This window comes from Oncorhynchus masou, chromosome 2, assembly GCF_036934945.1.
Source record: "Oncorhynchus masou masou isolate Uvic2021 chromosome 2, UVic_Omas_1.1, whole genome shotgun sequence".
In the NCBI taxonomy this organism is placed as follows: domain Eukaryota; kingdom Metazoa; phylum Chordata; class Actinopteri; order Salmoniformes; family Salmonidae; genus Oncorhynchus; species Oncorhynchus masou.
Genome location: NC_088213.1, coordinates 40441006 through 40466655, shown reverse-complemented (window position 1 = coordinate 40466655; position 25650 = coordinate 40441006). Strand labels below are relative to the sequence as shown.

At 41.9% G+C, this 25650-nt stretch overlaps 1 protein-coding gene across 1 annotated transcript; it reads right to left on the bottom strand.

Annotated features, from left to right (window-relative positions):
* Positions 1-1136: 1136 nt before the first annotated feature.
* LOC135504845 (cytochrome b-c1 complex subunit Rieske, mitochondrial-like) lies at positions 1137-5607 on the bottom strand. The gene is made up of 2 exons (XM_064923746.1): positions 5326-5607; positions 1137-2446 (listed from the first exon to the last, which is right to left on the bottom strand). Exons 1-2 carry the CDS (start codon positions 5534-5536, stop codon positions 1836-1838), a joined length of 822 nt encoding a protein of 273 aa, XP_064779818.1. The 5' UTR covers positions 5537-5607; the 3' UTR covers positions 1137-1835.
* Between the last annotated feature and the right edge of the window lie 20043 nt (positions 5608-25650).

Genomic DNA, 25650 nt, shown 5'->3' with positions numbered 1-25650 from the left:
ACAGGGAATGCTATCTGAAAAGCTACATTTTCTCTATAAAATAGGCCTACAAATAGATGTTCCATTATTATACTAATTAATATACATGAAATGATATGCAAATAAAGTGCATTCTACAAGTATGCTTGGATGGGAGCGATTATTTATTCTCCTCTGATCCTTTCAGCTCCTCAGGAGAATGGGCAATTTTGACCTAAAGAATGTCAGTCATCTGTCAAAATACAGTGAAATCTGCAAAATAAATAAGGCATTGGTTAGAGGCCTCTACATATATTATGATGTGAAAGGGTTGTCAAGAATCTGTCCCAACAACGTGGCTGCTTTAGAGAGCACAACATCCAGCAACATTACTCGTTTGGCATTCTGCTATAGCCTTCCCCCTAACATAAGTTTCACCAACCAATCAGCAGTATGAATGCCAGTGGGGAATTCAGTGTCAATGTCACAACAAAAACCTTTGATTCATCAGACAATGCAAAAACAAAATGTACAATAGATGCCAATTTACAACCAATATCATGTATAGTTATTGGAGTCTTTGTGGAATTCCAAGGGGGACATTTCTTCAAGGTTGACCCGAAACAGGTCACATCAATCCTATTTAATGTACATGGATTGCAAGGAATCCATCGGGATAAAATAAATACGCACACAGGCAGTTATGCATAGCTTGTCTCTGTGGCTCCGGAGAGAGGAAGACATCCAGCACTTTATTATTAGCTAGTTATTAGTCAATGAAGCGTGGGAATGCCAGGTGCGTTGGGCAGCCATTTCTCTCCTATTCACCAGAGCTCTTTGTCAAGACCACCTCAGACACCAGGCTTCTCTTCATACCAGACGATGACACACCTTGAGCAGTTATCCTTATCCGTAACTAGCAAATGTCAAAACCATTAATTTCTAGGAACTATACCGGACCGTAGTTTTGACTTGTATGTAAAGTCAAATGAGGGTTCGTGCTATTAACCCAGCCTGATAGCTAAATGCAATGTACTCGCAAATCTGAGGTTTGCTTTAGCAGGTGCATCGGAAATGTTCAAATGCCATTCAGACTATAGAGGCAAGCTGCTGCTGTGTACTGCACAAGCAACCCAGTCTGAGCTGCAAACTGTAAATAGCACACAAAAGGAATAGGATTTTCTGTGAAACATTTATTAGCTTAACATGAGTATACATTTTTACATAACTCTGTAGGCAGATAGCTCATCAATAGAAAAATGTGACTGCTTTAGCATTGATTTAATGCCTTTGTCAGCCCCTGCTGACCCCTTTTCTTTCTTGCATAGAATGTGTAACGTTAATCTATGTGAAGGCGACCAAAACAAAAACAGGGATATTGATAGGAAGACAATATACAACCCCTCGCAATATTACCATTAAACAACTTTACCTAAGCACTCTAAATCGTCCCAACAAAATCTGAGACAAACCTTTCCTGTAGCTCTCTGAAATGGAACATAAAGGCATCATTCATGACATTAACCCTTGAGAATCACCTTCGGACACAATTGTAGGTAACTGTCTGTAAGCAGGTGTATGTTTTTTGGGTCAATCCTCTTGTACCTGCACTATTAAAACATCACTACTATTAGTATGCTATTCCACGCTAAGGCGAAATAAACCCCATCATTCATTTTACAACCCAGGTCGTATTTTGGTATTAGATGTAGGGGAGATTGGGAAATAAATAACATGAGGTTTTCAATCAGATAAAATGTACATTTATTACTTACAATATACCACCCTGAAACAGAGTTTATGCCTGCTAATGGATGGAATAATGAGTCAGACAGAAACATACCGAACATAGTGATCTGTGATCTCAGTCCAACAATTTAGCCAACAATTACTGTGTCCTCATCTGGGAACTCATAGTAGGGCACCTCCAGGTTGAGTGGGGCTGGGCCTTTCCTGATGCGGCCAGAGGCATCGTAGTGAGAGCCATGGCAGGGGCAGTAGTATCCGCCATAGTCACCAGCATTGGCGATGGGTACACAGCCTAGGTGGGTGCACACGCCGATGACAATGATCCATTTTGGTTTGGCGACGCGGTCCTTGTCGTGCTGGGGGTCACGAAGCATAGCCATATCCACAGCTTCCTCGGTGGCGATCTCTTTCTCAGTCCGGTGGCGGATGAACAGAGGCTTGCCCCTCCACTTGAAGGTCATATTCTTGCCCTCTGGGATCTCTCCCAGCTTGACCTCGATCTTGGACATGGCCAGGACATCAGCTGAGGCACTCATGGAAGAGATAAATTGTGTGGCCACGGTCTTGGCTGTGTAGACACCCACCACGGCTGTGGCCCCGGTGACAAGGTAGGAGAAGGTTTTCCTGGACTCGCTGCTGTCCTGAGAAGATTTATTGGGGTCAAGCAACTCAGGCCGACGGTAATCAGAGAAATCTGGCACCTTGATGTCAGTGTGAGCGAAGCGGACTGCAGCTTTTGCTGAAAAATAAAACAAGTTGTCCATTAGATAAACAATCAAGAGAGTACTAAGAGATAAACAATGGCATGTGATAGGAAAGTACCGGAGGGCACATTATAGCAGCAGATGCATCCAAGGCAATAGCTAATTAGATAGAAAATGTATGAACAGATTGTTTAAAAGTCAAGTTTAAATATTCAATAAAGTAGCTAGCTAGCAAGCTTTCTAAGTTAGCTAGCCCATTAGCCAGGGCATAATCAATGTAATGAGAAGGGACCTTCCTGAATTTGTCCAAGAGGATCCCTTGTTTAGTTGCAAAACGTTTTGCAACAGACTAAACATTTTACAACAAAATAATAGAAATTAATACACCTTTGGCCTACATGTAATGACCAAGAAAGCACTCCTCACTCTATTCAGAAGATTCCAGCTCTACCATTACACTTGTTGACACTGAGCTGCATTGGGTTCAGAATGCAATCATGGTTACATTAAGACACTGGAAACGGTGTTAGGAAAATCAAATCAAATCACATTTTATTGATCACATACACATGGTTAGCAGATGTTAACGCGAGTGTAGCGAAAATCTTGTGCTTGTAGTGCCGACTATGCAGTAATACCTAACAAGTAATCTAACAAATTCACAACAACTACCTTATACACACAAATGTAAAGGGATGAATAAGAATATGTACATATAAATATATGGATGAGCGATGGCCGTGCGGCATAGGCAAGATGCAGTAGATGGTGTAGAATACAGTATTTACATGAGATGAGTAATGTAGGATATGTAAACATTTTTAAGTGCCATTATTTAAAGTGACTAGTGATTCCTCAATGTAAACATCATTAAAGTGACACCTTCATCAAGTCCGTTTATTTAAGTGGCCAGAGATTTGAGTCTGTATGTTGACAGCAGCCTCTCCATGTTAGTGATGGCTGTTTAACAGTCAGACCGCCTTGAGATAGAAGCTGTTTTTCAGTCTCTTGGTCCCAGCTTTGATGCACCTGTACTGACCTCGCCTTCTGGATGATAGTGGGGTGAACAGGCAGTGGCTCAGGTGGTTTTTGTACTTGATGATATTTTTGGCCTTCCTGTGTCATCGGGTGCTGTAGGTGTCCTGGAGGGCAGGTAGTTTGCCCCTAGTGATGCATTGTGCAGACCACACTATCCTCTGGAGAGCCTTGACGTTGAGGGCAGTGCAATTGCTGTACCAGGTGGTGATACAAGCCGACAGGATGCTCTCGATTGTGCATCTGTAAAGGTTTTGAGTGTTTTAGATGACAGGGCATGCTGCACCTTCTTCATCACGCTGTCTGTGTGGTCCATTTTAGTTTGTCCATGATGTGTACGCCAAGGAACTTAAAACCTTCCACCTTTTCCACTACTGTCCCATCGATGTGGATGGGGGGTGCTACCTCTGCTGTTTCCTGAAGTCCACGATCATCTCCTTTGTTTTGTTGACGTTGAGTGGGAGGTTATTTTCCTGACACCACACTCAGAGGGCCCTCACCTCTTCCCTGTAGGCTGTCTCATCGTTGTTGGTAATCAGGCCTACTACTGTATTGTCGTCTGCAAACTTGATGATTGAGTTGGTAGCATGCATGGCCACACAGTCATGGGTGAACAGGGAGTACAGGAGAGGGCTGAGAACGCTCCCTTGTGGGGCCCCAGTGTTGAGAATCAGTGGGGTGGAGATGTTGTTTCCTACCTTCACCACCTGGGGGTGGCCTACCTCAATGCATGGATGGAATATGCCATTGTACTCAATTTGACCTTACTCCACACTGATACATTGAGAAGATTGAAATACTGTTCCATCCTCATGCTAGCTAGCAGTAGCCATTATTGAATGGCAAATCACTTTGAACAACAAAAGATGCAGGTTGGAATGGCTGTGTCAACCAAACTGGCTGCAGTGGCAATTGCTAGCTAGCATGAGGACAGAAATGGCAGTTTTCTGGGAAAACAAGCAGTATTTCAATCTTCTTGATCTATCAGTGTGGATTAAGGTACAATTTGGACTGTGGTTGCATATCCCATCCCTGCATAGAAGTAAGCTTTCTAACCAATATCTCTATCTCACGCCAGCTCCATAGTGACTTAATATATTCATCATTGCGTTCTGTCCCCCAGTGCAGCTCAATGTAAACAAGCTTAATGGTAGTGTCGGAATCTGCTGGCTAGCATCTCTAAGACCCACCTGAATGGGTTATGTAATGTTATCTTAACTAGAATTATAAAAATAAGACATTACTACATCAGTAAAGGTAGCACGAGCAGCTAGCTAGCTATTTAGTTTGCCAAACAGGTTGTGACCCCACACTGCAGTCAGAGTTTCGAAACCCAGAGGCGCAACATCGCGAGACTTAGTGGAAAGCTTGCAAAACAGACCAAGCGGACCAGGCCATGCGCTAGTTAACGTCGACACCGCATCACCTACAAGCATGATCTGGTATTTTTATTGGAGAAGCAGTTTCTGCCCATCTTCATACTGGGTCATACTGTAGTGCTAACCTTGTGCCACCATACTGCAGTTCTGCAAGTTACATCCTAACCTCGTTCATCATGGACACCCCACTTACTTACCTAACAAGTAAACGAAATTCTTGTTCTAAGCGTTGGTCCTGACCTCGCAGTCAGCAGGTTACCTTAGTTAGCTAGTTAACTACTTGGCTGGCTACTAGGCCGCGTCTAGCCAATGCTAATGAACACTAGGCTAATTTATTAAACAATCCTCTCAGATTCTACAGCATACACACTGGACTTTGGTAAACTACACCAGCACGTCCTAACATCTTATGTCAATGACTCATCCACAAGTAAAACAAATAACCCGATTATTAACGTTAGCCATTAGATGCTGTTAACATAGCTTGCTTAGCTACTTACCATTTATGCTAACTGATACTGCCGGCCCGGTCTTGGGGCTCTGACCGTTCAGGGACTCGCGGGTTAGGAAAGGTTTCTTCGTGTCTACCAACACTTTCTCTCCCTTTACAACCACCCCTGGAATAAGTGCTTTGAGTGGTCCAGCAACTGCATAGTTCGTTGCCTGCAAGTACGGGGAAAATGCCCCCGAACGAGCGGCAAGGGACATCATCTTTTAAGCGAGGTAGGCTCCTTGCAATGCTTGCTAGCTACGACCTTGCCTGGATTGTGCAAGGGGCGCAAGCGCTGTCTGCTTACGCAACACGTCAAGTTACTAAATGACGTCGGTCAGAAGGGTTACCTTTTTTTACTGTGATGAGCAATAACTAATCAATTATTCTCTTAGGGAATTCTTATCTGATTAAAATACTTAGGACTTTTCTGACACAAAATTGTGTTATGTGTTTTGTTTTACACTACTCCATTGTTCAAGTTGTGAGAGAACTAAGCATAACCAATCATCGTTTGCATAAGCTAATGCCCTTTGACATCCAATTAGGACCTAAATTGAATAAGTATTCTCACCATGGAGAAAATGACAAAACATTATGCATAGCTGCTATTTGTGGAATGGTTATACACTGACTTCCTTGGTGGTGACATTATTAAAACATGTATTCCAAATACATCTTCGTCCAAATGTAGGCCCCTGTCATGCATTGAAGACATACAATTAATTCATGAGTAAACTAGGTAGCTAGCTAGCTTACTTGCAATGATTGACTCCAAAATGCAAACATAGCTGACTACATGACTTTATAAGCTTTGGCTGTTATGTTGCTAGGTAAAAACTCTCTTGTGTGTGTGTCTGTCCCATTTTGTTTCTGCAGGCTGATGCAGAGTCAGAGAAGAAAAGGTGAAACTGTATATATACACCAACATCTTTGGCTGAAGTTATTGGAGAGATGTGCTGTGCATGATACCGTAAGTAAGCGTTTTAGCATGGATGAATAAGGCCTGGAATGCTATACATTTTCTTCCAAGGGAATGGACAAAATGTAAAAGAAAGATGTTTGGCAAGCTGCAATCCTTTAGCGAATCATGCAGTGTCACTTTTAATTCTAAATTGCTGATGCATAACTAGCCCAAGATGTACTGTTAAGGAGAGTCAGCACTGTTGTACACATTAGCCGCGCCGTCTTCAATGCTTCAATTAAGAACCCAAAAGCTAATGCATAACTGAAGGGCACCGGAGTCCAATGAAGAGGTGATTTTTTTTTTTAACCATCAACAATGAACTGAAGGCCTTTGAGAGTTCCAAACTGTCATTGTTCAAAGATAATGAGAATGCTCAATTAGTCTGATGTTCAATTAAGTCTAATGTTAGCTCAGCATTAGTTTTTGATTTTATTTAACCCCGATTTCGATCTTCGTCGAAATCGCTGCAACTCCCCAAATTCAAGAAAGTGTACAGAATTATATAGAGCCCTTATTGCATGAAACTTCCTTCCATCTCATATTGCTCAAATAAACAGCTAACCTGGTTTCAAAAAACAGATGAAGCAACACCTCGCGGCACAACTCCTCTCCCCTATTTGACCTAGATAGTTTGTGTATATGCATTGATATTTAGGCTACGTATGCCTTTAAAAAAAATGTATGTCGTTCTGTCCTTGAGCTGTTCTTATCTGTTGATGTTCTGTATGTCATTCTGTATTATGTTCTGTGTGGACCCCAGGAAGAGTAGCTGCTGCTTTTGCAATAGCTAATGGGCATCCTAATCAAATAACAAATAACCAACGGGCTCTGGAGGCGAAAGTCAAGTCACGTGTCCTCCGAAACGCGCTTCTTAACACCCGCCCGCTTAACCTGGAAGCCAGCCGCACCAATGTGTCGGAGGAAACACCATTCACTTGACGAGCGAAGGTCAGCTTGCAGGCGCCCAGCCCGCCACAAGGATTCTCTAGAGCGCGATGAGCCAAGTAAAGCCACCCTGGCCAAACCCTCCCCTAACCCGGACGACGCTGGGCCAATTGTGTGCCGCCCTATGGGACTCCCGATCACGGCTGGATTGAACCCAGGTCTGTAGTAACATTTCTAGCACTGCAATGCCCCAGACCTCCAGGGGTCCCCTAACCAAAGATAGCATAATGTAATGACTCTCTCTCCTCTCTCAGTTTAGCCCTGATGTATCGCCATCTGAGATTGGCATCTGTCCAGTACCACAGTGCACAGCTGAAGCATGAGCAAGAACTGGTTGATATGAAGGGACTGGTGGAGAGAACCAGGCCACTAATGACAAAAGCAGAACATGAAAACATTCTGCTAGCCGATGAACTGTGTTTGAAAACTGAACAATTAAAAGTAATTGCAAAAACTTATGACGATGAATGAGCACAAACTCTTCAACAAAATCGTTTTCTACAGGAACAACTCGATCTAGCCAGAACTAAATACGATGAAGTCCACGCCAAACTAGATAAATCTAGTCAAGCTATCTACAAACAGGAGCGTACAACTTGATAACATGCATGCAGTTTTGATGAACAATACAATAATGTTCGAGTCCAAATGCTGCAGACCAAAGAAGATCAGTTAATGAACACAAGGACCGAGATGGTTGACAAATCAGCAGAACTCATTGAAGTCACTGACCAAATGAATGATGAGAGAACTCAGGTGATGAAGATGGAAATATTCATTTCTAAGCAAGCGGAGGAAATCTCATCACTGAATCTCTCGCTCTGTACTCAAGACCTCTACCTGCAAACTATGACAGATAACACTCACATGTCTAAATTCAGTACTCGAAGTGCCCAAGTGGACTCTGCTATGCAGCAGAATACCTCCCTCAGGTACCATCTGCAGGAATTCCAGAAAAGTACCGCGCAACAGCGTGAATACCCAACCAAGCAACTGGAGCATTGAGAGATGACACACAATAATAGTTTCTGCCACGAAACCACGAGACCAATACCCACCGCAGTCTAAATAACTGAAGAGTACGTCGCTATACGAAATGACTACCACTACAATCAACCTCTTTTCACCATGAACAGAAATGACACATCACGTCATTGCGAACAACCACTCCACTTTGTGGGGAATATGACCACAAACGCAACTCAAACAGACCATAAACAATCCTGGAGGACTTCTTAACTTGTGAAGCACTAATTGATTTGGGCTCGACAATTTCGCTCGTCTCTCAAACATTATTCAATGGTCTCAAAAGATCTTTGAAGCCAACTAAACGTTGGTTAAAAAAGGAACGATGCAACTCTACACTTCGAGGTTTCACTCAGACTACCACGCCTCTCACATTGAGACTCATGCTGAAACTACACTTCCAGGACGTATCGCTCGTTCACCCTGTGTATGTTACCAGCCTAGAATCTGAACCACTGCTACTCGGAACAGATTTAAAGGATCATTTGGATTGAAAAACCAACCAAGTATGGTCACAGGTTACCGCGCCATCTCCACTGACCACACTGTCTTCTCCTAACGCTAGCTGCAATGCAGTCATCCACGAGGGGTATCTGTCGACAGCACCCCTTGGGTAGAAGACGCTTGAAAACCTCTTGGTGCAGAATCCAACCCAAGGAGATATTACAATATCTCGTCACATTCAATCAGCAAACCCGATTGACCCTTATTTTCATGATTTCGAGCCAGCAGTCTCTGTGAATGAGCAACTTCCCTCCTCCTTAGTGTCGTACAATACTGTAGCTGAGATGAACTTCTCTTGTTCTTGGACACTTCCGCAAGCCCTGTGGCACAGGAATAAAAACATTGAGTGTACTCTGCTTCCGATCATACATTTTCCTCTTTGCGGGGGACTGAAACCCCTTACAATAACACCAGTGGCGTCAGTCCCACAACTGACACTGCGATTTCGCAGACAGATATCCTCTTCACATTTCCCAGGTACTGGATAGGTTGCCACACGTGGATACTGTAGTGAATGACAGGCCTCGACAGCCTCTGAGCGGTTTGAAGCACAAACACCAGGAGATTTGTTTGAAAGGTTACAGCCAATCTAATAACAACGCGGCTGCTGACAACTCGTACAAAGGGTCCGACCTTTTCGTGTGTGCCTCGGATACCAACACCAACCTCTGGTGGGGGGGGGGGGGGGCTGAGACTACATGCAACACTGTACGAGGCCGCCAAGGTAAGGAAACAAATCTTGCTGTGAACTTTCCTATGAGAACAGAGAGGAGCGGGCAGGCCCCTCGACGGATAACCTTAGAACACATCTAAGATATCACTGAGGTGTACCACACTGGTCGTAAAATAAGTAGTGGGCTTTCCACCTCCAAAACAAATGATTATTCCTTGCCATGTGTAGTTTCAACTACCATGCAACTAGTAAAACGCTCTAATCTTGTCTTCAGTGGATAACTTAGCTATGAAATAGACTCTTTAATACCTATCACTACTACAATGGTGTAAGACACAGTGACTTGTAGTAAAACTACAACAGGTCCCCTTAACATACAGTTGAAGTCGAAAGTTCCCTGTCTTAGGTCAGTTAGGATCACCACTTTATTTTAAGAATGTTATATGTCAGAATAATAGTAGAGAGAAGGATTTATTTGTAGCTTTTATTCCCAGTGAGTCAGAAGTTTACATACACTTAACTAGTATTTGGTAGCATTGACTTTAAATAGTTTAACTTGGGTCAAACGTTTTGGGTAGCCTTCCACAAGCCTCCCACAATAAGTTGGGTGAATTTTGGCCCATTCCTCCTGACAGAGCTGGTGTAACTGAGTCAGGTTTGTAGGCCTTGCTCGCACAGGATTTTTCAGTTCTGCCCAGACATTTTCTATAGAATTGAAGGCAGGGCTTTGTGATGGCCACTCCTATACATTGACTTTGTTGTCCTTAAGCCATTTTGCTACAACTTTGAAAGGATGCTTGGGGTCATTGTCCATTTGGAAGACCCATTTGAGACCAAGCTTTAATATCCTGGCTGATGTTTTGAGATGTTGCTTCAATATATCCACATAATTTTCTCCCCATCAGCTAGGCCAATGGCTGACAGATAGCCAAACTCTTTCTCTCCTGGGGGAGTTGGCCCGGTTTTATGACTTAACAACTAGATTGTAAATACCTAGCAGAAACTCTCCCTTTGGCTCTGCAGTATTGAGAATGCAATGTCTGAGTGATACAGAGAGACTCTTGCCAAAGAACTTAAACATCAAGCAATGAACATTGGGACAATATACTTCAACATCCAAATGTTGGTAATGCTGTGAAATGGAATATGGAAAATTAATGTCTATTTTGTGATGTCATTAAAATGATCAGACAGACTAAACAAGATAACTGTAACTCTAAAAGGGTACACATCCTAGTTATCAGGTTTGCATCTCAATATAAAATAAATGATTAAGTATAAGAATACGTTTGAAAAGATTGAATTCACATTTCTGACTTCTAAATGAGAGAATTGCTTTTCACATAAACCTGGGCCAAGTCAGTAACCACACCCACGTGAGCACAGACATTGTGTCAACAGGACGGAACACCCTCCATGGCCAGAGTGGTTCAACGGACTCACTGAAGAATGAACATATTAGACCAGACAGCGTGGAGGGGTGGCTACACGGCTGGAAATAGATAAAACTTCAAGACCAGAAAATGTTCAGACCCTCTGAAACTCTTGACAAGTGACGAATGTGAAGACTAGACCGAAACATGCACCGCCTGCAGCTCTGCATGTAATGTAGTCTAGGACAATTGACCAAGACAAGAGGGAAGGACAAATTCGTCTTACCATCATAGGTACAGGGCCTTGCAAAAGTATTCATTCCCCATGGAGTTTTCCTATTTTGTTGCATTACACCCTGCAATTGAAATCTATTTTTATTTAGATTTCTTGTAGTGGACATACACAAAATACTCCAAATTTGTGAAGTGAAATGAAAAAAAAATCACTTGTTTCAGAAAATTCTAAAAAAGAAAAACGGTAAAGTGGTGCGTGCATATGTATTCACCCCCTTTGCTTTGAAGCCCCTAAATAAGAACTGGTGCAACCAATTACCTTCAGAAGTCACATAATTAGTTAAATAAAGTCCACCTGTGTGCAATCTAAGTATCACATGATCTGTCACATGATCTCAGTATATATACACCTGTTCTGAAAGGCCCCAGAGTCTGCAACATCACAAAGCAAGGGGCGCCACCAAGCAAGCGGCACCATGAAGACCAAGGAGCTCTCCAAACAGGTCAGGGTTGGGTTATAAAAGAAATATCAGAAACTTTGAACATCCCAAGGAGCACCATTAAATCCATTGTTTAAAAATAGAAAGAATATGGCACCACAACAAACCTGCCAAGAGAGGGCCGCCCACCAAAACTCACGGACCAGGCAAGGAGGGCATTAATCAGGGAGGCAACAGAGAGACCAAAGATACCCAAATCGCTGTGGAGCTTTGAAGCTCCTTCACGGTTATCTGTCCAGGGGACCACTTTAAGCCATACACTCCACAGAGCTGGGCTTTATGGAAGAGTGTCCAGAAAAAGCCATTGCTTAAAGAAAAAAATAAGCAAACACGTTTGGTGTTTGCCAAAGGGAATGTGGGAGACTCTCCAAACATATGGCGGAAGGTACTCTGTTCAGATGAGACTAAAATCAAGCTTAAACTATGTCTATATCTGACGCAAACCCAACACCTCTCATCACCCTGAGAACCCTATCCCCACAGTGAAGCACGGTGGTGGCAGCATCATGCTGTGGGATGTTTTTCATCGGCAGGGACTGGGAAACTGGTCAGAATTGAAGGAATAATGGATGGTGCTGAATACAGGGAAATTCTTGAGGGAAACCTGTTTCAGTCTTCCAGAGATTTGAGACTGGGACGGAGGTTCACATTCCAGCAGGACAATGACCCTAAGCATTCTGCTAAAGCAACACTCGAGTGGTTTAACCTCTTACACTTATGGTGGCGCTATTTCATTTTTGGAAGAAAAACGTTCCCGTTTTAAACAAGATATTTTGTCACAAAAAGATGCTCGACTATGCATATAATTGCTACTGTTCGAAAGAAAACACTCTGACGTGTCCAGAAATACAAATATCTTCTCTGTGCGTGCCCTTTAACGTGAGCTTCAGGCAAAACCAAGATGACTTGGCATCCAGGAAATGACAAGGATTTTTGAGGCTCTGTCTTTCATGATCTCCTTATATGGCTGTGAACGCAAGAGGAATGAGTCTGCCCTTTCTGTCGTTTCCCCAAGGTGTCTGCAGCATTGTGACGTATTTGTAGGCAGATCATTGGAAGATTGACCATAAGAGACCACATTTACCACGTGTCCGCCCGGTGTCCTGCGCCGAAATTGGTGCGCAAAAGTCACCTGCCAGTATTTTTCCATGGGGCACAGAGAGAAGCAAGCTTCCACGAACTGCATGTCAATGAAGAGATATGTGAAAAAACACCTTGAGGATTGATTCCAAACAACGTTTGCCATGTTTCGGTCGATATTATGTAGTTAATCCGGAAAAAGTTTCACGTTGTAGGTGACTGCATTTTCGGTTCGTTTCGGTAGCCAGGCGCAATGTAGAAAACGGAACGATTTCTCCTACACACAGACGCTTTCAGGAAACACTGCGCATTTGGTATGTGGCTGGGAGTCTCCTCATTGAAAACATCAGAAGCTCTTCAAAGGTAAATGATTTTATTTATTTGGTTATCTGGCTTTTGTGAAAATGTTGCGTGCTACATGCTACACAAAATGCTATGCTAGCTTTGCATACTCTTACACAAATTAGTCAATTTCTATGGTTCAAAAGCATATTTTGAAAATCTGAGATGACAGTGTTGTTAAGAAAAGGCTAAGCTTGAGAGCAAACGCATTATTTTAATTTTATTTGCGATTTTCAGAAATCGTTAACGTTGCGTTATGCTAATGAGCCTGAGGCTTAGTCACAATCCCGGATCCGGGATGGGGAGTTTCAAGAGGTTAAAGGGAAACATTTAAATGTCTTGCAATGGCCTAGTCAAAGCCCAGACCTCAATCCAATTGAAAATATGTGATATCACTTAAAGATTGCTGTACACCAGCGGAACCCATCCAACTTGAAGGAGCTGGAGCAGTTATACTGTTCAGTTATACTGTTCGCTGCTCTGGCCCCCCAATGGTGGAACAAACTCCCTCATTACGCCAGGACAGCGGAGTCAATCACCACCTTCCGGAGACACCTGAAACCCCACCTCTTCAAGGAATACCTAGGATAGGATAAGTAATCCTTCTCACCCCCCCCCCCTTAAATGATTTAGATGCACTATTGTAAAGTGGCTGTTCCACTGGATGTCAGAAGGTGAATTCACCAATTTGTAAGTCGCTCTGGATAAGAGCGTCTGCTAAATGACTTAAATGTAAATGTTATACCTTGAAGAATGGGCAGATATCCCAGTGGCTAGATGTGCCAAGCTATAGAGACATACCCCAAGAGACTTGCAGCTGTAATTGCTGCAAAAGGTGGCTCTACAAAGTAGGGGGGGGGGGGGGTGAATAGTTATGCATGCTGAAGTTTTCAGTTTTTTGTGTTATTTCTTGTTTGTTTCTCAATAAAAAATATTTAGCATCTTCAAAGTGGTAGGCATGTTGTGTAAATTAAATTGTACACCCCCTCGATTTAAATGAACATCGGGAAATACAGACCCCTCTGAACGCCGCGTGGTACACCTCTGATGTATCCATTGTAATTCACACTCCGTTACAAAGAAGCCTACAATTAGGAAGGACATTGTGACCTCTGGTGGACAACCAGAGACTTACACAACCAGAGACTTACATCAAACCACTTCCCATAGACAGATCGAGTTCAACAGAGAGACGACAAAGACATCCACGTGTAAATATATACATTGTTTTTCTTTTCGAATGAGTGGTTGTTCATGTACGAAGTATTCATATTCCCATGAGCATAGCTTCCACATGTACGATAAGACCACTATCTTTGTCTTTCCCGCTCTACCACCCCCCCCCCCTTTTCATTTTGTAACAAACCGTCATATCGGGTTAGTCCACTAGGGACTTTTCATATGCATTATGTTAGTAATCGATAACCTATACCGTGTATGTGTTTGTTTATGTATTTCTGTGTGATTATTTATTTAGTTAGTTAGTAAATAAATAGTTAAGCCAATTTGTGTATTGGTGATTCATCACTAAGGCTAGGGTTCTAGCGGATTAAGATATTTGCGACGTTCAGAATGAGACTGATGAGGTAATTAATAATTGACTGTATTGATGTAAGAGATATCTGTGTTTCTTTAGAGTTTGAGTCAGGACATTGTCACTCTTTAACCTGTTACATCTATGGGGGCGCTATTTCATTATTGGATAAAAAAACGCGCCCGTTTTAAGCGCAATATTTTGTCACAAAAAGATGCACGACTATGCATATAATTGACAGCTTTGGAAAGAGGACACTCTGATGTTTCCAAAACTGCAAAGATATTGTCTGTGAGTGCCCCAGAACTGATGCTACAGGCGAAATCAAGATGAAACTTCAACCAGGAAATGAGCAGGATTTTTGAGGCTCTGTTTTTCATTGTCTCCTTATATGGCTGTGTATGCGCAAGGAATGAGCCTGCCCGATCTATCGTTTCCCCAAGGTGTCTGCAGCATTGTGACGTATTTGTAGGCATATCATTGGAAGATTGACCATAAGAGACTACATTTGCCAGGTGTCCGCCCGGTGTCCTCCGTCGAAATTGGTGCGTCATCTTCAACTGCACGTCTTTTTCCAAGCGATGCACCGGAGAAAGTAGACTACCATGAACGATATATCAATGAAGAGATATGTGAAAAACACATTGAGGATTGATTCTAAACAGCGTTTGCCGTGTTTCAGTCGATATTATGGAGTTAATTTGGAAAACAGTTTGCCGTTTTGATGACTGAATTTTCGTTTTTTTTTGGTACCCAAACGTGATGTACAAAACGGAGCAATTTCTCCTACACAAAGAATCTTTCAGGAAAAACTGAACATTTGCTATGTAACTGAGAGTCTCCTCATTGAAAACATCCGAAGTTCTTCAAAGGTAAATTATTTTATTTGAATCCTTTTCTGGTTTATGTGCAAATGTTGCCCGCTAAATGCTACGCTAGCTATCAATACTCTTACACAAATGCTTGTTTTGCTATGGTTCAAAAGCATATTTTGAAAATCTGAGATGACAGTGTTGTTAAGAAAAGGCTAAGCTTGAGAGCTAGCACATTCATTTCATTTCATTTGCGATTTTCATAAATAGTTAACATTACGTTATGCTAATGAGCTCGAGGCTATAACTGGATACAGGTTTTTTTTCATAGCCAAACGTGAACAAAACGGAGCGATTTGTCCTACACAAATAATATTTTTTTGACAAACTGAACATTTGCTATCTAACTGAGAGTCTCCTCATTGAAAACATCTGAAGTTCTTCAAAATTATTTTATTTGAATGATTTTCTTGTTTTTGTGAAAATGTTGCTGGCTGAATTCTAGGCTTATAGCTATGCTAGCTATCAATACTCTTACACAAATGCTTGTTTAGCTATGGTTGAAAAGCATATTTTGAAAATCTGAGATGACAGTGTTGTTAACAAAAGTCTAAGCTTGAGAGCAAATATATTTATTTCATTTCATTTGCGATTTTCATGAATAGTTAACGTTGCGTTATGCTAATGAGCTTGAGGCTATAAATAGGATCCCGGATCCAGGATTGCTCGACGCAAGAAGTTAAACATCTTTTCCTGTGATGCCCTAAGTTTCTAATGAGTTAATTGCTACATGATGAATTTAATCGAGTAATAATTAAACGGAGTAGGTAATTATTTGATAAATAGCAGTCATTACATTAGTGATAGTCACTTCATGACAATAATATAGCAAAATATGTAGAATAGCAGGAAATTACCTTTAAAATGTCAAAATCTTATTTTAGCCTCATGGCAAAATGTGCACAATGGCATGAGATGAGATACAAAACAGCACATTTTTCTCTCTCACCCATGGTGAAAAGTTAGAATTGCAGGAAATTAGATTTAAAACTGCAACATTTTCTCTTAGCTTCATAACAAAATAGAAAGGATAGAACTTTAATGTCCCCAAGGGGGTATTGTCTTAAACACACAGTACTGCTGTACATTACACACTCAACATAATACCTTTCCCGTTATCCTTATCATACACATTGTACACTTCTCATATAGCCACATACATAATACTGTAATGACCTGACTAGATCATAAATGAACAATTGTCCAGACAGAGGCTTGAGTTTGCGAATTGACGGTTTATTAAACCAACTTTACACAGGCTACTGTTTGGGCCGTAGCACACGCCAAAAAGATGACAAACCCACAAGCCAATCGTGACCTTCTCTTGGGAAGCCCAGACGTAAGAGGGAGAGAATAAAGGCTGAACCTGGTCTTAACTTCCAATGCTCCACCCCCCTGCCCAACCCCCCTCCACGCCACTCCGCCAACCACCAGGATGCCCGGCATCAGAACATTCCAGGCATTCCCGTGATTGGCAGATAGCAGGTTGATTGACATGTCGGACCCCGCGAACACCGGGTACTGGTCAGTACAACACAACCACCTCCTAGCCTAACACATAACACACAGCTGTCTGTGCGGGTCGCTACATAATACATATTCCCTTATTCTGTAAGTGGTGTACTAACACAGCATCTGCCTGAGGGGAGGAGGGACCCTATAGCATCTGTCTGTCGGAGGGTAGGACCCTATAGCGTCTGACTGAGGGAAGGAGGGACCCTTTCGTGTCTGCCTGAGGGGAGGAGGAACCCTTTAGCATCTGCCTGAGGGAAGGAGGGACCCTATAGTGTCTGCTTGAGGGAATGAGGGACCCTATAGCATCTGCTTGAGGTGAGGAGCTGATAATCGGAGTGAAGTACATTGGAGGGATCTGAAATAATTTCCTGTGCTTGTCTGGTAACGGTCTGCTCAGAAATAGTCTGCAGGGAGGGATGTTGCCTCACACCCATGTTTGTATGCAATTTGGGTTTTCAGTGGGACTGATCCATTGCAAAACCAGACTGTGATGCCATATCTAGGATACTCTCTATGACCGCATGGTAGGAAATAAACATTATTTTTGGTCAATTCCAAAAGCCTTGAGATTACACTACATAGGAAATAGAGGTGTCGTTGGACTTGGGAGCCGACACTCTCTACTTGGACCTTCCAGCTCAGCACATTGTCCATGTTGTACACCCAGAGACTTGAACGAACTAACCTGCCCTGTTTGCATTGTGAGCAACCACAGGCGCGTGGATGCCGACAAATTTGGGGTCAAACACAATCGCCTCCGTCTCCTCTGTTTTCTTTACATTAAAGTATGAAATTGTGCTCATCACACCACTGGACAAACCTTTGAATCTCTGAACTGTACACAGTAGTATCCGCATCTTTATATATCAGACCAAGACGGTTTGTATCATCTGAGGACTTGACAATATAGTTTTCAAGATTACTGCTAGTGCATTCATTTGTGTACAGTGTGAAAACGATGGGTCGAACTCACACAACCTTGGATGGCCCCCATGCTAATGTCTCCAGCCTCAGATAGGGTGTCATAAACTCGAATCTGTTGAATATGGCTCGTCAGGAATGAGTGGTACCACCTGATGGTATCGGGGTTAACACGGCTTTAACTGGCTGAGTTGGACATGTGGCTGTATTGTGTTAAACACTGAACTGAAATCAATAAATAACAGTCTAGCATTGGCCTTGGGGTTTTCCAGATGCTCTACAACGAGATGCACTATGGCGTTGATTGCGTCATCAGTCCAACGACTTTGCTTTTTGGCAAATTGATAAGGACGTAACCCATGATTCACGTCTGAACGGAGCAAGCACAACACTTTATTACGACGGGGGTCAGAGCAACATGTGTCTAGTCATCATTTTCTTTTGGACCAGGCTTTTTGGGAACTGGAAGGATATTGGCCTTTTTCCACAATGTGTAGAATAGCATTATACAGCTGTAGATTTATTCAACACAAAAAGGTTGGTACCCCGGGGCCCCAAATGTGGTAGTCCGGCCCTGTTTGATCCATATGATGCAGGCCACCCAACATTAAATCCTTTCTATTTCAGGCAGCACTTTCCTCACTGCCCACTAAAACTAAAGGCTATTGACATTTCTAATCTATGAGCATGCAGTGGAGCTCTTGTTCTCTCAACACTGTATCTGTCATATCACACTTGACATTTGGCGCCGCTGCTTCCACAAGCAGACTTCCCGTTACTTTCACTGGCAAAAAGAAACTCGGACGTCATCAAGACACTGTCTCTCTGTCTGTCTTTTCCGAAATCCCCTTTTTAAAATAGCCTTACAATGGAATGTGTCTTTTTTTTTATGTATGATGGTGATGTTGAACTCTCCACTGTTCTTATTTCAAAGGAAAACACCGTCACACACTTCCATTCACACAAACATCGGTTTGTCTGGCCAGTAGTTGGGCACACTTCACCGTGCAGACTTACAAATGTGTAGGTCTGAGCATTCGTCGTTTCAGGGAGCTTGTGGACTTCCTGTCCTCAAGCTGTGGTAGCCAGAGAATTTAATCTCTTAAAGAGGTAATCCCATTGGGCCTTTAACAGACATACTAAGTCCTTGTACCCCACTGCTACTCCTACGCAGCTCATAGCACATTAAAAGCTGACAGCTACTGTAACCTTTGACCCTCAACTCCAGTCCCATGCCGGCCTCCCACTGATGTATTCTTCTGACACAGCAGAGAGGAGAGGATTATGCCACTGTTGCTTTGTAACACATGACATATCTGGACAGTCCCAAAAGTACCACTTGAGCAAACACTCACACACACTTTGTCATGCCCAGTTCCAGCCAGTAACATCATAGTGTTTGCAATTAAACACCTTGTCTCTTCAGATTCAGTGTGATAATATGTGGTGAATTCACACTTCAGAAGCACTGTACAATGCCAATATACTGTAGGTATCTGGAGAAAAGGACATGCTTTTGTCAGACAGACCATTAGGTGTGTAGATATGCAAATCAATGACCCATGTTACAGAGCAGAAAAAAAATAAAAATGAAAGTGAACATTGGGTCAATGACTTTTTACATTTACAATGCCCATAAAGCTGCTACCTGGAGTCTTCTTGAAGCTATTCATAGATTTTTTATTTAAAGTCGCTTCAAGATAATGATTACCCATCACGTTTTGGTCAGGTAACCTTTATATCCTAATATGATGAATCATGTATCATAGGGGACCAAATGCATTTTAATCAGTAAAGTCCCTTCAGTATCGATCACCCGTTGAGGAGATATTGTGATTGCGGAGGTCTGTAGTCGATGTGGCACTGAGGGATAATCGGTACCTGCACAAATATAACATCCCTTTTAATTGGACTGTATGCTTTGAAGTTAGGCCAGCTTTTAATTCCTTCAAACTTCCTTTGACCGTGAGGATTCAGTTTTCTCAGAAGAAATCACAAGGAACCTGAATATTCCACCAAATGTTTAGTGTCATTTGACATGATTGATGATTAAAATATGTTGTTAGTCATACTCTATTAATCCAATTACTTTATGATCTTTTTATACAGAGATGCAATTTTTGTAAGCAGATAATGCTCAAAGACAGTGCGATGGCACACTTCAATAGAGCTATACAGAGTCCAATTAACTGAGTGTTATACATAGAGGTTATCTCAATTAAAATCTGACGCCACAACAGATATGTTTTTCACAGTATTTCAGGGCAAAACTATGAGGGAAATGATGGTTGACTCATTCCTAATTATGTTGGTTTATCTGTGTCACCAGACAAGTTTGATCATTAATCTGGGTGTGTCACTCAACCACCCTCGCTAAATTATAATAGACTTGTCATCATTTCTGGAGATGTCAAAAATATTTGTGCCGGCAAAATGAAATATCCCAACTGTCTCACAATCTGTTGACAAGTTTTTAAAAATGAAGTTTGTTTGGACTTAGCGTAATAAACTTCCCCACATGTCCTCCTACTTTATATCCACCTATTGAAGCTCTTCACCTGGTAAGCCAGTACAAAGGGTTGGGCAAGGTGAGAGCAGATGGCGTGAGGTCACCCAAGTTATTTGATAAATGCCTCATATCTTTGCAGCGTTGACTGGTTCTGCGTAGCCGTGGCCTCATATTTTGGAGGGGTATGTTCTGGGCTCAGATAATGTCACCCCCCCCCCTGATAAGCTGCCACAGATACCAGCTCTTATGACTTGCAGTCCCCTTGCCCCTCATCACCAAACATCTATACTACTGAAGTGACGGGACGGAGGAGAAAACCCGATGCAGCTGTCTCCAGTGAAGGGAGTCTGATGGCCTTATCTTGGGGACAAAGTCTTTAAGGCTGGGAGGTTTGTTCATCTCCATATACTATCTAAGGAAACAAACAGACAAGTGAACAATAAATAAAATGACAAAAGAGGGGGGGGGGGTAAAGAAAAAGAAAGCACTGGCATCAAATTAATTTGTGAAAAGATGATAGAGAGTCACTGTGGGATGATTTGAGGAAAGTCATAATACGTTATATTTTTCATTGCGTTGTGAAATAATAGCCTAGTTAGGTAGTTTCACGATTCTTTGTCATTTTCTTATATTTCAGATGAGTTATGTGTTTGAAGATCATCTGACACTCAAGCCAGATGTTTTGTGTGTTTCTTTGTGTCAACAGTAATGAGTTAATTCGTTTTAACTAAAGACTCAGAAGGGTTTTAAATGTACAGTTGAAGTCGAAAGTTGACATACATACATTTAAACTCAGTTTTTCCATAATTCCTGACATTTAATCCTCGTAAAAATCCCCTGTCTTAGGTCAGTTAGGATCACCACTTTATTTTAAGAATGTGAAACGCCAGTATAATAGCAGAGGGAATGATTTTTATCAGCTTTTATTTCTTTCATCACAGTCCCAGTGGGTCATAAGATTACATACACTCAATTAATATTTGGTAGCGTTGCCTTTACATTTTTTGGCTTGGGTCAAACGTTTTGGGTAGCCTTCCACAAGCTTCCAACAATAAATTGGGTGAATTTTGGCCCATTCCTCCTGACAGAGCTGGTGTAACTGAGTCAGGTTTGTAGACCTCCTTGCTCGCACACACTTCTTCAGTTCTGCCCACAGATTTTCTATAGGATTGAAGTCAGGGCTTTGAGATGGCCACTCCAATACCTTGACTTTGTTGTCCTTAAGCCATTTTGCCACAACTTTGGAAGTATGCTTGGGTTCATTGTCCATTTGGAAGACCCATTTTCGACCAAGCTTTAATTTCCTGACTGATGTCTTGAGATGTTGCTTCAATATTTCCACATAATTTTTCTTCCTCATGAGGCCATCTATTTTGTGAAGTGCACCAGTCCCTCCTGCAGCAAGCACCCACACATCATGATGCTACCACACCCGTTCTTCAAGGTTGGGATGGTGTTCTTTGGCTTGCAAGCCTCCCCCTTTTTCCTCTAAACATAACAATGGTCATTATGGCCAAACAGTTCTATTTTTGTTTCATCAGACCAGAGGACATTTCTCCAAAAAGTACAATCTTTGTCCTCATGTGCAGTTGCAAACCGTAGTCTGGCTTTTTTATGGTGGTTTTGGAGCAGTGGCTTCTTCCTTGCTGAGCAGCATTTCAGAGTATGTCGATAAAGGACTCGTTTTACTGTGGATATAGATACTTTCTGTACCTGTTTCCTCCAGCATCTTCACAAGGTCCTTTGCTGTTGTTCTAGGATTGATTTCACTTGTCGCACCAAAGTACGTTCATCTCTAGGAGACAGAACGTGTCTCCTTCCTGAGCAGTATGACGGCTGCGTGGTTCCATGGTGTTTATACTTGCGTATTATTGTTTGTGCAGATGAACGTGGCATCTGCAGGAGTTTGGAAATTGCTCCCAAGGATGAACCAGACTTGTAGAGGTCTACAAGTTATTTTCTGAGTCTTGGCTGATATCTTTTGATTTTCCCATGATGTCAAGGAAAGAGGCACTGAGTTTAAAGGTAGGCCTGAAAAACATCCACAGGTACACCTCCAATTGACTCAAATGACGTCAATTAGCCGACCAGAAGCTTCTAAAGCACAACGTCATTTTCTGGAATATTCCAAGCTGTTTAAGGGCACAGTCAACTTAGTGTATGTAAACTTCTGACCCACTGGAAGTGTGATACAGTGAATTATAAGTGAAATAATCTCTCTTTAAACAATTGTTGGAATAATGACTTGTGTCATGCACAAAGTAGATGTCCGAACCGACTTTCCAAAACGATAGTTTGTTTCATAAGAAATTTGTGGAGTGGTTGAAAAACGACACCTAAGTGTATGTAAACCTCCAACTTCAACTGTATGTTGTACTTCAGAGTCAATTTTAATAATGACACGTTGCTCATTGTTCAGACGTCCCTATGGAGTAGCTACCGAAATAAACAAGCAGAAATCTCAGAGCAGTTTAGGATGTTTTAACAATATCAAGGTTAAGGTTAAGCTGCTGCCTACATTTTTATTGTCAGTTTGAGTTTGGCCATCCTACACCTCAACCTGTTTTCTATTGATGTCAGACTGAATGATAGCAGGTAAAAACTCTTTCTCGCTCTGTCGTGGGAAGTGGAACTACATTTCTTTGGAGGGCCAGACCTAATCACAGCTTATAAAATGACAACTTCACCAGTATCAGGGTTGCTGGGTCTTAGAGGGAATCACTTGGGTCAAAACTCATCCCAGGCTGTAGAACCATTTACAAAGAGTTGTGGGTTGGCCAAACTCAGGGAGACAGCACGCTATTGAGTACATTTGTTCAACTTTCCTTTTCGATTTCAGTCGTTGCTCTTTCCCCAGTATTTTATTAGCTCTGTACAAATCTTCTGATAAAACCCAAGGCACTCTGAGCCACAGCAGTGTGAGTTTTATAGGCCCACAGTGGGTTGCTGTGCTTAATTAAGGGTTATATAGCAGATAGTACCGTGGCATGTCTTACACATGTATATGACTAGTCACATTAGAGCAGAGGAATTTTTTAAAATAAAACTATAATGCTATCAATTGCTAATTTATAACATGAACAAAGGAAATCCAGTTATTCATGTATTGTATGTGAATAATTGATCCACAGGCTTTGTAGATAAATCTTCAATTTCTCCCAGTATAAATCAATGACAGAGCAGTTAATTGAGGCGGCTTTTCCCATTGGTGTAGATGGAGTTGGCATCATAGCATGGTCACTAAAATCAGTTGTGATAATTCAAAGTTGAAATAAAGACCTCAATTTATCAGCAACACAGTCCTCCACCCACTCTCAGTTCTGATCTGAAGAAAGATCACGGGAATGCCGATGAAAAGACAACACTGTATATGATCTGAATGCCAAGTAAGTAAATATCTGAATAATTACACCTGACAAAAAAGAAAATGGCCAATCGCATAACATTTGCACGTAAAGGGTTTACTAGGACGCAGAGGGGAAAACTCCCCATCATCGACATTAAAGAAGCATGCAGTGAGATGCATACTGATCCTTAGAGCCCTGCCTAATTAATCTCTTCGTCTCTGAGAAGGCCCGCCCCAGCCTCAGCCCCAGCCTCAGCACCAGCCTCAGCCTTCCTCTAATATTCGAGGCTAGGAGATTAGCAGACTTAACTGCTCCTGAGAGACACAGCTTTGTTACCGGTCATTATTAACTTAAATTACTAAGCGCCTGCACCCCCCCCCCCCCCCAGAAAAGCAATAGTGTTTTCTGATGTGGACTGTGCATTCGTCTCTCTTTCTTGATTCGCTGCTAAGTAAAATAAGTGTTTTTGAAAGACAGAAGAATGTACAGTAAAAAATTGAGAATTATTGGATTAAATTAAATGTGGGCTGTGTGGAAAATAGACCACGACTCACATCTGTTTTGAGCTCGGACACAATTCAAAGGCTTGACTGAGGGATACCGGGAACAACATTAAACCAGGTACAGCCCCGTCTAAAGTGAGCCTCTTATTTCAATGAATCTCTTTTCAGTATCTGATTGGTATCAATGCTGCTAGTTTGGAAAATCCTGCCGGAAGGTAAACCCCGTTTAATGCAGCAATAGAATGTTGCTCTAATTCTTATTGGACTGACAACCAGAACTGACAGAACTGTACTGTCAGCTTACATTAGAATAGTCCCATAAATCACTGTCTTGGGGCAACTTCATACTGCTTGGACTCAGTAGCTAGTAAACATTGCACAGGGAAAATAGCTACCAATTTGCCATTGCATGGTTTGCTGTAGAGCAACTTACGCTATGTAGGCATTGAGATTACTTTTGTAAATGCTGTAGAAGGATGAATATAATTTGGACAATCAAAAACATGTTTACAGTTTAATTCAGACATGTACATACGTATACAGTTCAGAAGGCCGTTATTAACTGCTAGTCTATGCCTTGAAGTAGTGAAAAAATAATGTCTTCAGTGCATCTCAGGGAGTATGCTGCACTGCAGAGGGAGAGGGGAAAAGAGATGCAGGAGTGAACAAGGATAAGGGATTTTATTTCAGCACCATGGATAGCTCCTACTGTGCTCCCTTTCCTTACGCTGAAGGAAATTGAGGAGTGAGAGTGTGTGTGTGTGTGTGTTTAGATGCACATGTGTTGAAGAGTGGATAGAATCTTGAACACCATTCACCATTTTTTTCTGTTTTGAATCCAGCAGGTATCCAGCCATGCTTTAATGATTTAAATGGAAAAGCTTTCCCCACTAAATCAATACTCGTCCACAGCATACTCAGGGATGAGACACCCTTTGTTTTACAAAGAGGACAGCTCATCATGATAAAGTCAAAAGATCGATTGGAAAGACCTCAAAAATCCTGTAGGTTGTTTGTTGGAATCCAATTATGTTGTTACACATAGTACAATATTATACTACATACAGAATATCAGTGGTGGCTGGTTGGAGGAGCTATAGGAGAACGGTCTCATTGTAATGGCTGGAATGGAATTAATGGAACTGAGTCAAACATGGTTACAATATGTTTGATGTGATTGATACCGTTCCATTGATTCCATTTCAGCTATTACAATGGGCCTCCTACAGCTCCTCCCACCAGCCTCCACTGCAGAATATGCATGTTTTCTGAATTATTTTCAAAAGGATTAAGACATTCAGCTGAATGGTTACGCAAAATTGTTGAATCATTTGCTGTTAACAAAGGAAATATGCCTCTTCAATGCTCGACTTGCATTTAAAATATACCGCATCTTTTGGAGACAGAATATTGGTCCCATGTCTCCTTCTTCCTCCCTCTCTGCCTCTCCTTCTGTCTTAATGCAGTCACGTCAGCTTCGACATCTAGAG

What these genes read in the sequence shown, in the direction of transcription:
- LOC135504845 (XM_064923746.1), bottom strand. Translation starts at nt 5,536, where the DNA reads ATGATGTCCCTTGCCGCTCGTTCGGGGGCATTTTCCCCGTACTTGCAG. An exon ending in AGTATCAGTTAGCATAAATG is followed by an intron (nt 2,447 to 5,325) that starts GTAAGTAGCTAA and finishes TTTATTTTTCAG; the next exon opens with CAAAAGCTGCAGTCCGCTTC.